Source organism: Microtus oregoni, unplaced genomic scaffold, assembly GCF_018167655.1.
Source record: "Microtus oregoni isolate MIOR12 unplaced genomic scaffold, Mior012 000044F_ref0000062, whole genome shotgun sequence".
Lineage (NCBI taxonomy): Eukaryota > Metazoa > Chordata > Mammalia > Rodentia > Cricetidae > Microtus > Microtus oregoni.
This window is the reverse complement of record NW_024543218.1, coordinates 4,821,879-4,837,994: the sequence shown is the minus strand read 5'-3', so window position 1 is coordinate 4,837,994 and position 16,116 is coordinate 4,821,879. Positions and strand designations below refer to the sequence as shown.

Sequence of the window (16,116 nt, the reverse complement as noted above, 5' to 3'; positions counted from 1 at the left end):
GCAGATCTCTGTGAGTTTGAGGCCATCCTGGTCTACAGAGCAAGTAATAGGACAGGCTCGAAAACTTCAGAGAAACTCTGACTCCAAAAACCAAAATGAAAGTACATTAAAGTACCTTTTTTTTTTTCTTACTGAATTGTTCTCTGTTATCTGGGTATTTGAGACATTTTCTGCCTTCTTTGGTTGCTACTCACCATCAATCTGCACAATATTTTCTGTCCTATAGTCTTATATTCCAAAGCATTTATCTTCCTTACTCTCTTATATTCAGTAGAAAACTTAAAGCCTGCGATCTTCCAGGCAAATACATTTTTTACTTAATATTGAAAGACACAATCCATCTCTACATAGGATGATTCTTTTGTAGTCTTGAGACACAATTTAGCTTATTACTATATTTCTCATAGCTGAGTTGCATTTTGCTCTTGTAAAGATTAGTGACAAAAAGAATGAAAAGACCATGATCCTGTGTCTTCTGAAGATGATTTCCTGCCTATTTTTAAACATTCGCCAATTTAAACAAAAGCAGAGGACTAGCCAGCAGCAGTTTGGATAAATCCTTTTAGCCTCCTAAGTGCGTGTCAGGTTGATACCCCAGGACAGATGTACATTCTGACTGGCCATGTTCCATGGGCAGCCATTTCTATATTCAATGCTGTTGAGAACTCAAAGGCCTAAATTCAAGGTGGTGATGTAAAAGAAGACAGGAAGGTAATTAAGGATAATAGCTCTCAGTAGTAAAGCCAATCACTTTTTATCACAGCGTTGTTACTGGGTAAGATTTATTTTCTGCTACCACTAAAAATATAAACGTTTAAGGTGATGAATGCCTGATAAAATTCTGTGAGGAGCGGATCAGAGAACGATCTCACCTAACAAGAATGTGATTAATTTGCCTTCTGAATTTTATGATCCAGTAAACAAGTACTAGTAACTGTGGCTTGAATTCAATCTTCTTATGTGTTCTGAAACATCAGGTTCTGAGAGTACCAAGAAGCCAAAGAAGGTATCACTTGGTGTCATAAAGGCTAATGTAAGAATGGGAGGGTTGGTGAATCACCTGATCCCCAAATTCTGACATTTATTTCATTTTCTCAATACTAATACACCTAGAATTGCTAAATATCTATTTATATTTTCAGGCACTTTGGATTGTCAAACAAAAAAATTATAATTTGATATCTATAAAGTTATAAAGTATTAATGAAAATTTTAAAAAGCTGTTTTGGGGCCGGATAGCACAGACTTGTATTCCTTGATCTTTAGGAGGCTGAAGCAGGAGTATTTTAAGTTCAAGGCCATCCTGGGAAATTTAGTGATATTTTTTCTCAAAATGTTGAAATGATGAAAAGGACTGGGAGACAATCCAATGTTAGAAAGTCTGCTAGCAATGAGAGGCCTTAAGCTCAAATAAACTACAGCAGATAGACAGCCCATCAGTGTACCATTTCCTCTGTGACTGTTTTAAACTCTCTGCATCTTACCATTTTCAAAAAGATTTAAAATACTAACATTCACAGTTTCTTTAAGTTGTATAACTATAAATTTACAGAGATAAATTCAGTTCAAGCATGCAAAACAGCTCAATGATATTGAGAGTTATTGTCCCTATATAGTTTAGAGATCTTTAGAAATAGGACTAAAAGAGGTTCAATAGCTTATTAAGAGTCCTAGGGCTTTTAGTATTGGAGATAGAATTCGAATGCAACTGCACTGCAGAATTTGTCTTTCTGACTCAAGTGCTGGCAGCTATCTATGTACTGGAAAGACAGGTCCCAGGGCCCATTTTAACTCCATGTTAGCCTTCTATAGGATCATCTGGGATGAACCATGCCAGCCTACCCAAAGGAAACAGGTATACCAGAAAGCTGGCTTTTATTAATGTCGGTCTATAATCAGTGACTGGAATTTCAGATATGAGCCAAGCAAGAGTGAGTGTTGGATTCTTTAAGAACTCACTGTACAGTAAAGCACATTTTGTTTGTTTGTGATTTAGCTGAGTCCTTGGCCAAATGGCATTCTGTGCTGCCTGACACTCAGATTAGCCACTAGGTGGCACTGAGTCTTTGGAGCTAGTTTACGTGAGCTGAGTGCGGTCCATCAATAGATAGGCTTTTTGTTTTTTTAAAGGGTGTTAATGAGCATCTTTAACTTGTACTCTTATATAAATTTATCACAGATGTTTGTTTCCAAGCCATAAACCATATTGGCCACTATTTAGTACTATTCTAAGCCTTCATCATCATATCCCATACTGATTGCTTATGAGGATTTTGAATCAGGCATGGCAGAGTGTGGGTAGATCTTGGAGCAGCCCACGTAGACTATCTTAAAACAGGACCCCTAGATGTACTTGACGACTTGCTTCAAGAGTGAAGTATCTCTGCAATATCTCCCCTTGGCAGAGGGATAAGAATATGAGACTTGACTGTCTTGCCGAATATAGAATATAACTGCTCCTCAGAATACATGTACTGTTCATGAGTTTCCTTGTTAATATTGCACTGGATGGAATGATGTTCCAACGTGATTGACTTTTATTAAAGCAAGGGGACCTTTTAGAAACCAAGCCTTTTTTTTTCTTGGTCAAATACATTATATAAAAGAAATTGATAAAGAAGAGATGTTTATCAACACAAGAAGAAAATATCAAAGGTTAGAGTAAAAGCAAAGTTTAGTTTCCTGGGGAGATAAATATGTTAGTTAGTATCAAGTATCAATCAAAATGATTGTCATAATATCAATCCAACTAAAAGACTTTAAAGTTACTATTTCTTAAATAATAGTAGAATACAAAGAATAAATTATAAAGAAAGTATGTATGCTACTGTTAATAATTAGATTACATTCTTAGCTTATGAGAATGTGAAATGGCACCATAGTTGAAGTGCATTTAGTTAGGCAACAAACCTACTAAGAAGCTGTTGTTTTTATTAAACAGTTCCATGATGTCTGATATAGAGCTGGTGAATTCATGATCTTATAACATAGATTATATAACTTAAGCAGAATTTAATTATTTCTCTAGTTCATCAAAGATTTTGTTTATCCAGGGATATTTCACAGAATTAAATAGTTATCAGTTTACCTGAAATTAGCTTTGCTTCTTCTCAGTAGCGTCTGATGACTACTTAAGAGACAGCTACTACTAGTTTTTGAAGAGTGAATCTTAGTTGCTGTTATATTGTTGTCAAGAGACATCGTGACCAAGGCTACTCTTATAAAGAAACATTTAATTGGGGGCTTGCTTACAGTTTTAGAGAGTTAGGCCACAGCCATCATGGTAGGAAACAATTAGACAGGCTTGGCACTGACCAGTAGCTGAGAGCTTTACATCCTGATCTATAGGTATCAACCAGAGATGGGAGGTAGGAGAGGGAGAGAGAGAAATAGAGAGAAATGGGTCTATGCATGGGTTTTTGAAAATTCAAAGCCTACCCCCAGTGGCACAACTCCAAGGCCATACCTACTCCAATAAGGTCATACCTCTTATTCTTTCAAAATAGTTCTATTAATTGGAAACCAAGCATTCAAACATTATGAACCTATGGGTTGATTTCTCACCCACCATGCTCAAAACTCTAATTTCTCTCCAATCTTTAAATTTTCCTTTAGACATCCCTCTCCAGCTCTGGCTACTCAGTCTATCTGCCAATCACCTCTAGAAGGGTTAATTGATACAAATAATTCTACATTTATTTTTCAAACTGATGGATGTCTAGACTTGGAATTATATAGGAAGCAAATTTTGGTAAAGCATCTCTCACTGAACCTAGAGGTACCAATTAACTTTTCAGCAAACCCAAGCAATTCTCCTAGCTCTTCCTCCTCAATGCTAGGATTATAAGCATGTACCACCATGTTCAGCTCTTTACATGAGTTCTGGGGATTCCAACTCAGATACTCATGCTTGCACAGAAACACTTCACCAATTCAACCATCTCACTGGCTTCCCCTTAGTTTTCTAAGTTGCTGAAATATAAAATATTATTGTTGAACTACAGCAAACCACTTGACCTGGGTGGTACATTAGCCTGTCTTGATTGGAAAGGTCAATTCCTCCTTCTTGCTCCACAGTCTCTCCTTTTGCCCTGAAAGAAGAAGGCTTAATTCTGCCATCAATCAGACCATAATCTGTCTTATTTGAATGGGAAGCCATTCTTTCTTTTAGAGTAATTTAATTGAAACTACCCAATAGGCTACTGGAAAGAAAGTTAAAATTCTTTAGCGAAGATTTTTGTTTTGTTTATGTGATTTTATTGTAAGATAGGTAGTCCAAGAATGCCTGTCTCAGTTTAGAAAGAACAAGAATCTGGCTGGACAGAGCTCAGCAGTCCCAGACCTAGAGTTCAGGAGGATTCTTGAAGAGCTAATAGTTTTCAGTTTATGTTGGTGTCTTGAAGATACTAGATTTAGCATTCACAGTAGTAACAGGAAAGATGAACTTTCCCATAAGAGTGAAAGGCAAAAAACAAAGCACATTTATCCATATCCTATCATGGGGGCTGCCAACAAGTATGGTTCAGATAGAGTGTGTCTTCACCAATCAAATAATCCAATTAAGAGAAAATTATTTTTTAGAAGTGTTGAGCTGTTTGAGTGTTAGTTGACTCTAGATGTGGTCAAGGTGACCAGATTAGCCACCACAAAATTCTGTAGGCTTTATTTTTAATTTTTAAAAATTTAATGCATGCATACAGCATATCTTGATCATATCTACCCCTGTATTTTACTTCTAACTTCTTCCAGGATCCCACAAAATGCCAACAGATCTACCTCCCAACTTCATGTCCTGTTTGTTTTTTTTAATTTCTTGAGTCCAGTTTAGTGTTGCCCATATGCTCATGGGCATGTGGTCATCCCTGGGAACATGGACAACATACTAGTGGCAACACTCCTAATGAAAACTGTCACCCCCTTCCTAAGCAGCAATAAACTGTCAAGCTCCTTGAAGAGATAGTGCTAAAGAGCCCACCCCACACCATCCTAAAGATTTTAATTAGCTGAATTTTGTACAAGTCTTATATAGGTAACCACAGTTGCTGTGACTTCAATGTGCAAAAACCATGTCATATCCAGAGGACAGCATTTCACAGCACTCCTTCCCATCTCTGCCTCTTGTATATTTCTGTCTCATCTTCTGAGATGAAGTCAGGGACTTGGAAAGGAGGACTGATGTGTATATCCCATCTACTCCTGGACACTAACAGTTCCTTGTTCTCAGTAACTTTATCAATTATTAATCTCCATGTTAACCATTGCCCACTACATAAGAAGCTTCTCTGACCAAGCTTGAGAGAAGCACAAATCTATAGATATAAATATAAATGTAATCTTGATCTCCAGTGTGAGTCTGTAAAAAGTGTAGAAACCATTTAGTTGTAGCGTCTAGGTGGAACATAGTATTGCCTGATATAAGAGGCCACTTGTTTTTGACTGGCTGCTCAGACCTGAAATAATCACACAGAAACTGTATTAATTAAAGCACTGCTTAGCCTATTAGCTCTATCTTTTTATTGGCTTTCTCTTACATCTTAATTTAACCCATCGTTATTAATCATATATTGTCACATGGCTGTGACTTACTGGCAAGGTTTCGGCTCATCTGTTTTTGGCAGCGGCTACGTGGCATCTCCCTGACTCTGCCTTCTTTTTTTCCAGCATTTAGTTTAGTTTTTTTTTTCTGTCTAGCTCTGTTCTTCCCTGCTATAGGCCCAAAGTAGTTTCTTTATTCATTAATGGTAATCACAGAATACAGAGGGAAGTCCCACATCACCTGATGATGTGGGAAGTCCTTCTGTATATGTCTTACTTTTATTGGTCAATTTAAAAAGCTGCTTTCAGCCAATGGCTTTATAAAATATAGCCAGACTGAAAGAGATAGATATATAGAGAGGGAGTAGGCAGAGTCAAAGAGACACTATGTAGCCACCAGAGAGGAAAGATGCAAGCTATCAGCTGAAACCTTACTGGTAGGCCATGAGCCTCATGGTAAAACATAAAATAATGGAAAGGGGTTAATTCTGGATGTAAGAGCTAGCTAGTAATATACTTAAGTGATTGGCCAAGCAGTGATTTTAATTAATATAGTTTCTGTGTGGTTATTTCCAGTCTGGGATGCCGGAAATGAACAAGCAGCCTCCAGCAACAATTGCCCTCAGAAAAGATTGTTTTTACTCCTTTGTGAGATAACTAGCTCATGTGGTAATGAGTTACTACAAAAGAGATACTGACCCATGAATCTTTCATTCACACAGCTCCTATTATTGTGATGCCATCCACCATGAGTTCTCAGCAGAAGTCAAAATGATGGGGTGTTGAGCTTCACTTTCACCTTCAAAGGTATGAGCAGAATGAACTATATTTTTAACAGATTTTCTTGATTTTGGTATTTTGACATAGCAATGAAAAGCAGAATACTAGAATATATTCATAAATACCATTTAATTGTTTTGACTTAATAATAATTGTTTTCCAATTCTCTGTATCTCCTGCTTGCAACGAAGTTCTCAACTTGAAGTTCAAAGTGTTATTTTTGAAACTAAGAGTTCTTGAAACTCAACAGTAGTACTGAGGGAGACGAAATTGGATTATACAGTATAAATGCTTGTTTAACTATGCAGAGAGAGTTGCTTTGAACAAGACCATTGAGACCTCCTCTCTAAAAGAGCCTTGGTCCTAGTCAGCAAGTGGATATAAACAAAGGGCGCCATGAACAACTAATGGAACAAAGAATGGTGAAGACAATGCTTATGGAACTGAATTTTATGTTTTTCTTTTGACAAATTCCTAGTCGTTCAAATTCAACCTATTTAATTTATGATAAGTGTGCTTAGTGTGTTTAATGCCTTCCTTTTTGTGTTTGTTCTAAAATGTGTAGGCTCAGAGACTGATCATTTTCAATTGCTGCATAGAAATTTTTTAATTGACTAACAATGTTTTTATAAAATTCTAACATTGTCTGGTTTAAAGATTATTGAAATTACATTTTAATTCACCAATTTTGATCCTCACACTTGATTATTAAAAGTGTTGAATTTAAGATTATGTATCCAAACATATAAATTAAATACTCCAACCTTCCTTACATTAATATTGTAGACTTAGTAAGTCCTTACTCACCTAAGAATAGCATAAATGTTGATATTTCCCACTATCAGGACTCTAGACATTTCTTTTAAAAATATCATTTAGAGCCGGGCGGTGGTGGCGCACGCCTTTAATTCCAGCACTCGGGAGGCAGAGGCAGGCGGATCTCTGTGAGTTCGAGGCCAGCCTGGTCTACAAGAGCTAGTTCCAGGACAGGAACCAAAAGCTATGGAGAAACCCTGTCTCGAAAATCCAAAAATATATATGTATATCATTTAGTTTGTGTGTGTGTGTGTGTGCGCGCGCGCACTTGAGTAACAGTGCATATGTGGAAGTTAGAGGACAACTTGTAGGAGTTGCTTCTCATCTCCACCATTCAGGTCCCGGAAATAGGACTCAGATTCTTAGGATTATTGGTAAGCACGTTTTCCCACTAGCCATCCATAAACTCCCCGGTAATTCTTTCTACTGAGAAGTGTTTGCTGACTATTCCTCATATTGGATTGCCTTGCCCAGTCTCAGTACAAGGAAAGGAGCTTAGTCCTACCTCAACCTGATATGCCATGCTTTGTTGACACCTACAGGAGGCCTCCCCCTTTCTGAACAGAAAAAGAGGAGTAATGGATTGGGATGCAGGGAGGTAGGGAAAGAGAATTGGAGGAGATAAAAAAGGGGAACCTGCGGTGAGGATGTAAAATAAATGAATAAGTTTAATTAATTGATAAAAATTATTTTTGAAAGTATGATAATTGTTTTTTCAGCAAATGTATACCTAATGGTGACTGAGTGCATTCTATATATCTGTCTCATGCAATTCAGTCAATAACACTGTAAAGTGTGTGATATTATTAACTCCATATTTTGATTAGTAATAATGAACACAGAAAGTTTAAGAATTTGATTTAGAACTAGATACTGATATCCAATTGTGACCCCTAAATGTTTTCCCCCATATTTGTCTACAATACATTGTTATTTGCTAATTTCATGCGCATTTGTTAAACTTATATGCTCATTTGTTGTTAGTTTTTTTTCCCTGCGAATTAAAAATGCTATTTATTCTTTGAAAATTCTGTACATTACACAATATATCTGATTAATATAAACCTTTCACTCATTCCCTACATCTCCCCCCAAACTTTATGCTCTCTGTTTGCAATTGTGCATTTGTACGATAGCTATTATAACAATATAATTGTATATTTTTTAACCCACTGAATCCAATTACTATGCTCTTATGCATGTGTAGAGTCATTCACTAAGGGATAGGAAATATAACAATGTCTATATTCCTAAAGAAAAATGATTTTTCCCTTCCCTTCAGGTTAGACCCTGAGAGATCATCCACAACTCATACTTAAATGTTCATCTGGTTTGATCATACACAGATCTTGTAAAGCTAACTGTATCTGCTGTATTTTCATGTGCACAGTAGCCATGTTGTATCCTAGGACAGCATGTTATAGCTCTCCTTTTCGTCCTTTGGTTCTTATTCTTTCGGCCCCCTTTTTTTGTGATGTTCCCCAAGTCTTTGTGAGGTTTTGGCACAGCGATCCATCTATGGCTGAGTACTCACAGTTGCTTATTGTCAGCATTTTAAACTGTAGGCCATTTATGAATTAACCAACTACCCACTGCAATAAGAAGCACAAATCTATGGATATTAATAGAAATATTTAGAAGGCATTTTGAGAATATGCCCATTTAGAAAAGTAACATTAGTAAGATGTTTCCCTAGCCAGGGTTTTGAACATATTTACAATAGTAGGCTTGAATTCCCTCTTGTGGAACAGGCCTCAAATCTAATTAAGAAAGATTTTAGTTTCTACCATAACAACCATGCCACTATTTTTTTTCAGTGGGCAAATCTTCTGTGGCAGGTCACTATTGTAGCATACAGGGGTACTGCACAGGATAATACTATCGATATCTCCACAACCCCCACTTCAAGCTTGTAAAATATCATTCAGCCCTATGAAAGTTAGCTAGCTGCTCTCTCTAGTCTCCCCCACACAGCCTAGGTTGGTCGTACGTGCTCTGTGCCCATCCTGCTCTGTGCTACTACAAGGCTTTTCTGTCAAGATGCCTGAGTAAGTGCACCATGGAGAGGAAGAGATGGAGACCTTTGCCTTCCAGGCAGAAATTGCTCACTCATGTTCTTAATCATGGATACTTTTTATTTGAACAAGGAAATTTTCCTTCGATAGCTGATCTCCAATGCTTCTGATGCCGTGGAAAAGATTCACTATGAGAGCCTGACAGATTCTTCCAAGTTGGACAGCGTTAAAGAGGTGAAAACTGACATCATCCTCAACCCTCAGGAGCATATGCTGACTTTGGTGGACACAGTCATTGGCCTGACCAAGGTTGACCTCATAAATAACTTGGGAACCATTGCTAAGTCTGGCACAAAGGTTTTCATGGAGGCTCTGCAGGCTGGTACAGACATTTCCATGATTGGGCAGTTTGGAGTTGGGTTCTACTGAGCCTATCTGGTGGCAGAGAAAGTGGTTGTGATCACAAAGCACAATGACAACAAACAGTATGCCTGGGAGTCCTCTGCTGGTGAGTCCTTCACAGTGGGTGCCGACCACAGTGAGCCCATTGGCCGGGGCACCAAAGTGATCGTGCATCTCAAGGAAGCCAGACAGAATACCTGGAGGAGAGGAGGGTCAAGGAAGTGGTGAAGAAGCACTCACAGCTCATAGGCTATCCTATCACCCTATATCTGGAAAAGGAAGGAGAGAAGGAGATCAGTGATGATGAGGCAGAGGAAGAGAAGGGTGAGAAAGAGGAGGAAGATAAGAATGACTAGGAGAGCCGGGTGGTGGTGGCGCACGCCTTTAATCCCAGCACTCGGGAGGCAGAGGCAGGCGGATCTCTGTGAGTTCGAGGCCAGCCTGGTCTACAAGAGCTAGTTCCAGGACAGGAATCAAAAAAGCTACAGAGAAACCCTGTCTCGAAAAATCAAAAAAAAAAAAAAAGAATAACTAGGAGAAGGCTAAGACTGATGATGTGGGATTGGATGAGGAGGATGACAGTGGCAAAGATAAGAAAGAGAAAGCAAAGAAAATTAAAGAGAAATATATTGATCAGGAAGAGCTGAATAAGGCTAAGCCCATTTGGAGCAGAAACCCTGTTGACATCACTCTAGAGGAGTATGGTGAATTCTATAAGAGTCTCACCAATGATTGAAAGGACTACTTGGCAGTCAAGCACTTCATTGTGGAAGGTCAGTTGGAATTCAGAGCATTGTCTTAATTCCTTGATGAGCTCCCTTTGACCTTTTTGAAAACAAGAAGAACAACATCAAACTATATGTTCACTATGTGTTCATCATGGAAGGCTGTGACGAGCTAATACCTGAGTACCTCAACTTCATCGGCGGCATGGTTGACTCTGAGGACCTGCACTTGAAGATCTCCCGATAAATGCTGCAGCAGAGCAAGATCCTGAAAGTCATCTGCAAGAACATCGTGAAGAAGTGCCTCAAGCTCTTCTCTGAGTTGGCTGAAGACAACGAGAACTACAAGAAATTCTATGAGGCCTTCTCCAAGAATTTAAAGCTTGGGATCCATGAAGATTCTACTAACTGTTGGTGCCTCTCTGCTATCACACCTCTCAGTCTGGAGATGAGATGACCTCCCTGTCAGTGTATGTGTCGCACATGAAGGAGACACAGAAGTCCAACTACTATATCACTGGTGAGAGCAAAGAGCAGGTGGCCAACTCTGCCTTTGTGGAACGTGTGCAGAAGCGGGTCTTTGAGGTGGTGTACATGACTGAGCCTATTGATGAATACTGCTTGCAGCAGCTCAAGGAGTTTGATGGAAAGAGCCTGATCTCAGTGACTAAGGAGGGCCTGGAGCTACCAGAGGATGAGGAAGAGAAGAAGAAGATGGAGAAGAGCAAGGCAAAGTTTGAGAATCTTTGCAAGCTCATGAAGAAGAAGCCAACATGGAGAGGATTATAAAGGCCCAGGCACTTCGAGACGACTCTCTACAATGGGTTACATGATGGCCAAAAAGCACCTAGAGATCAACACTGACTACCCCATTGTGGAGATCCTGAAGCAGAAGACTGAGGCTGACAAGAATGACAAAGCTGTTAAGGACCTTGTGGTGCTGCTGTTTGCAACTGCTCTGCTCTCCTCTGGCTTCTCACTTGAGGATTCCCAGACTTACTCCAACCGCATCTACCGCATGATCAAACTAGGCCTGGGCATTGATGAAGATGAGGTGACAGCAGAGGAGCCCAGTGTTGTTGTTCTTGATGAGATCTCCCCACTTGAGGGTGATGAGGATGCCTCCCGCATGGAAGAAGTAGATTAGAGATGCCTTGGGAAGACCATGTCATCAGTATAGTTTCCCTGTGCTCCCCCAGCAGCCTTGACTGACCCTGACCTACCTGGCTCTCTGCTCATGCTAGAGGATCTCTTACCCTGTCCTGTGCCTTAAGGCAGGAAAATCCCCTCACACAGAATAGCAGGGTTGGGTATTGTATATTGTGGGTTTTTTTGTTTGTTTTATTTTGTTCCGAAATTAAAAGTATGCAAAAATAAAGAAAATGCAGTTTTATGTAAAAAAAAAAAAAAAGAAAGTTAGCTAGCACAGTTTCCAAGATAACTTAAGACTGATTTCTTTGTGTTCTGCAGTCAAAGTGAGTAATGACTTCAGCTACAGTGTCTTACCATCTAAATATAGTGGGGAGCATGAGAAATGACAGTAATCTATATTGTTTGGGTATTTCTGTTGCCTCTGGAACCAGATCATAGAGAGGTAAGCCATAACTGGCACTATGATTTTCATTTAATAATCTATGTCTTCTGGGAGTAGTATTGTTAACTAATGTGTGATACTATGTTCAAAGTCCTGTTTACACACACACACACACACACACACAATTAATATGAAAATGAGTAGACTTTCATAAGGTTCATTTATGTATCCTGTTTTGATTAGACCAATCATTATGTCTAATTTCCTCTAAGCCACTCCTTCCATTTTCTTATAGACTTTGAGTTCCTAGTGTACTTTCCCCATTTACTTTCATATCAGATATGGTTTATGATTTCCTCTTACTAAAAGACCATAGGTTCTCAAATAGTGTCTTCATGTACACTAAATTTTGAAATTGCCCTTTTTTTCTGTATGTATTTGTTACTTTTCTATTGCTGTGATAAAACAACATGGGAAAGGTATCTTATAGAAGAAAGCATTTAATTGGGCTTATGGTTCGAAAGGGCTAGAGTATATGATGGCCCCGAAAAGGCATGGAGACAGGAACAGCGAAGAGCTCAGAGAGAACTAGATTGAAATCTAGTTTCTGAGCTTGGTGAGGAACAATGGAGTTTTTACTTTTTAGCATAATGTTAACTATGGGCATTTTACCCATCCTCTGTGATGTTGAAATATGCCCTCTGTGTTCCTAGACTCTCTAGGACACTTACAATGAAGGGATGTTGGATTTTGTCAAAGACTTCCTTGTATCTAATGATCAGATGATTTGTCTTTGAGTCTATTTATGTGACATATAACATTTATTGATTTATGTATGTTGATCTATCCTTGTATAGCTGTAATGAAGCCAAGTTGGTCATGATGAATGCTTTTTTATATGATCTTGGGTTCAATATGCCAGTGTTTTATTGAGACTTTTGCAACCATGTTCATCAGAGATATTGGTCTGCATTTTACATATTTTGCTATGCCATTATCTGGTTTTGGTGGCAGGGCAATATTGGCACCAAAAAGAAGTGTTTGGAAGCTTCTCTTCCTTTCTTATTTTATGGAATAATTTAAGTACTATTGTTAATAGCCCTTCTTTGAAATTCTGCTTTGAACCATCTGGCCCTGAGTTTCGTTAGTTGGGGGAATTTTATTACAGCTGCAATCTCATTGCTGATTGTAGGTCTGTTTAAAGTATTTGTTTCCTTTTTTTATTTTTGTTGTTGGGTTGTTGTATGCATCTACAAATTTGCCCATTACTTTTAGATCAACCAGTTTATTGGTTATGTCAATCTGACACAAGCTAGTGTCATTTTAGAAGAACCTCTGTTGGTTCTGAAGAGATGGCCCAGAGGTTAAGAGCACTGGCTGCTCTTCAAGAGGTCCTGAGTTCAATTCCCAGCAACCACATGGTGGCTCACAACCATCTGTACTAAGATCTGGCGCCCTCCTCTGGCGTGCGGGCATAAATTGAGGCAGATGGTGAATACATAATAAATAAAAAAAATCTAAAAAAAAAAAAAAAGAACCTCTGTTGAAAAATTGTCCAACCACATAAGCCTGTGTACAAGCTTGTGATCATTTTTTTGATTGATTATTGATGTCAGGAAACCCTGATCGCTTGTAGACAATGACACCCCTGGGGTGGTAGTCCTGGGTGTGGATAAGAAAGCAGTTTTAGAAAGCCATGATGGCTCTCTCGCCAGGCGTCCTCGTTGGAGTGACATCGTCTTTAAACCCTGCGTGGCAATCCCTGACGCACCGCCGTGATGCCCAGGGAAGACAGGGCGACCTGGAAGTCCAACTACTTCCTTAAGATCATCCAACTTTTGGATGATTATCCAAAATGCTTCATTGTGGGAGCAGACAATGTGGGCTCCAAGCAGATGCAGCAGATCCGCATGTCCCTGCGAGGAAAGGCTGTGGTGCTGATGGGCAAGAACACCATGATGCGGAAGGCCATCCGGGGGCACCTGGAGAACAACCCAGCTCTGGAGAAACTGCTGCCTCATATCCGGGGCAATGTGGGCTTTGTGTTCACCAAGGAGGACCTCACTGAGATTAGGGACATGTTGCTGGCCAATAAGGTGCCAGCTGCTGCCCGTGCTGGTGCTATCGCCCCATGTGAGGTCACTGTGCCAGCCCAGAACACTGGTCTGGGGCCCGAGAAGACCTCTTTTTTCCAGGCTTTAGGCATCACCACTAAAATCTCCAGGGGCACCATTGAAATTCTGAGTGATGTGCAGCTGATAAAAACTGGAGACAAAGTAGGAGCCAGTGAAGCCACGCTGCTGAACATGCTGAACATCTCCCCCTTCTCCTTTGGGCTGATCATCCAGCAGGTGTTTGACAATGGCAGCATTTACAACCCAGAAGTGCTTGACATCACAGAGCAGGCTCTGCACTCTCGCTTCCTAGAGGGTGTCCGGAATGTTGCCAGTGTTTGTCTGCAGATCGGCTACCCGACTGTTGCCTCAGTGCCACACTCGATCATCAATGGGTACAAGCGGGTTCTGGCTCTGTCTGTGGAGACTGAGTACACCTTCCCACTTGCTGAAAAGGTCAAGGCCTTCTTGGCTGATCCATCTGCATTTGTGGCTGCTGCCCCTGTGGCTGCTGCCACCACTGCTGCTCCTGCTGCTGCAGCTGCAGCCCCAGCGAAGGCTGAAGCCAAGGAAGAGTCGGAGGAATCAGATGAAGATATGGGATTTGGTCTCTTTGACTAATCCTCTCAAAGCAACCAATTCAGACAACTTAATCCAAGAAACGTGGAAATAAAAGCTTACTTCTGTTAAAAAAAAAAAAAAAAAAAAAAAAAAAAAAAAAAGAAAGCCATGATGAACATGTCAATAAACAGTTCTCCTCCATGGCCTATCAGTCCCCACCTTGAATTTCTGCTGTGACTTCCCTTGATAATGGGCTATAAACTGTAAGTTGAAATAAATCTTCTCCTCCTCAAGTTGATTTAGTTATGGTGTTTTATCACAGTCATAGAAAAGTAACTAAAACAGTTGGAAAGAGGTTTTTAAAATATATTTATGTAATTCTCTTAATTCACAGAATCTATTGTAATGTTTCTCTTTTCAGTTATAATTTTATTAATATAGATCTTGTTTAGTGGCGGTGGGAGGCAACCATGTGCAGGGTGGAGCCCAGGGGCACCATAAAGTCACTCCACTCAATGAAACTCATGTAGAGGGGTCTACTGTGCAGGCGGGGGTGCAGGGGCAGCCTCTGAGAGAGAGCAGAAGGAAAGAGAGGGGCAGGAGGAGTTTGCCTTTTGTAAGGGGATATAGTGCATGCGCATAGGGAGAGTGCTCTCTATTCAGTGGCTGCTGTAGCTACATTATCATGTCTCAGCTGCAGCTAAGACTTGTCTGGCTGGATCCCTGAGAGCAGGCCAGTGTAAATGCCTGAATGCTAACAGACCTCTTTTTATTTTTGTTTAATTTGGTTTAGGATTTGTGAGTTTTGTTTATTTCTTCTAAAAAACACATTTCATTAAAATTTTTTGTATTATTTTCTTCATATTTTAGTCCTGAATTTGATTATTTCTTCCAACATTATGTTTTGAGTTTTACCTGTCTTTTGTTTTGTTTTTGTTTTTTCTAAAGCATTAAGGTACATAATTCATTGATTAATTTAATCTCCCTCAAAATTATTTTTGATGCAGGCACTTAGTGTCCTAAACTTTTCCTTGAGACCTTCATTGTATCCTGTTTGGGTATGTTGTGTTTTCATTTTCATTCAATTCTAGAAAGATTTTTAAATTTTCTTCTTGAATTCTTCCTTGACTCAATTATTGCTCAGTAGTCAGTGTGTTGTTTGTCCCGAGAGTTTGTGTACTTTTATAGTTTCTATTGTTATTGATACCCAGCTTTATTCCATTGTGATAAATTAGAATCAGGATTCTATTTCAATTTGCCTGTATTTTCAAAAGAATTTTCTATGTGTACTAATATGTGGTCAATTTGAGAATAAGTTCCAAGGGATGCTGAGAAGAATATATATTCTTTAGTATTTGGTAAAAAGTTTTATAGATATCTGTGAGGTCCATTTCATTTATGTTATTATTTAACACAAGCCTTCTTGGTTATTTTTTGTGTAAATGACCTGCCTATTTGGTGAGCATTGGTCATTTAAGTCACCCACTATCACTAATCTACCATTTAAATCAAGTAGGACGTGTTTTGAAAATTGAATGTGAACATATTTGGTACCTATATTTTTAGAATTGTAATAGCCTCTTGATTTTTTTTTTCCTTAATGAATATGGCTCTTCTGACTAGTTCTAAAAGTC

At 39.1% G+C, this 16,116-nt stretch overlaps 1 protein-coding gene and 1 pseudogene across 1 annotated transcript; both read left to right on the top strand.

Moving 5' to 3' along the window:
- Window positions 1-9,171: 9,171 nt before the first annotated feature.
- Window positions 9,172-11,420, top strand: LOC121434810 (annotated as a pseudogene).
- Window positions 11,421-13,516: 2,096 nt separating this feature from the next.
- LOC121434615 (60S acidic ribosomal protein P0) lies at window positions 13,517-14,606 on the top strand. Its single transcript, XM_041633527.1, has one exon. It carries the CDS (start codon window positions 13,586-13,588, stop codon window positions 14,540-14,542), a length of 957 nt encoding a protein of 318 aa, XP_041489461.1. The 5' UTR covers window positions 13,517-13,585; the 3' UTR covers window positions 14,543-14,606.
- Window positions 14,607-16,116: the final 1,510 nt, after the last annotated feature.

What these genes read in the sequence shown, in the direction of transcription:
- LOC121434615 (XM_041633527.1), top strand. Translation starts at nt 13,586, where the DNA reads ATGCCCAGGGAAGACAGGGCGACCTGGAAGTCCAACTACTTCCTTAAG.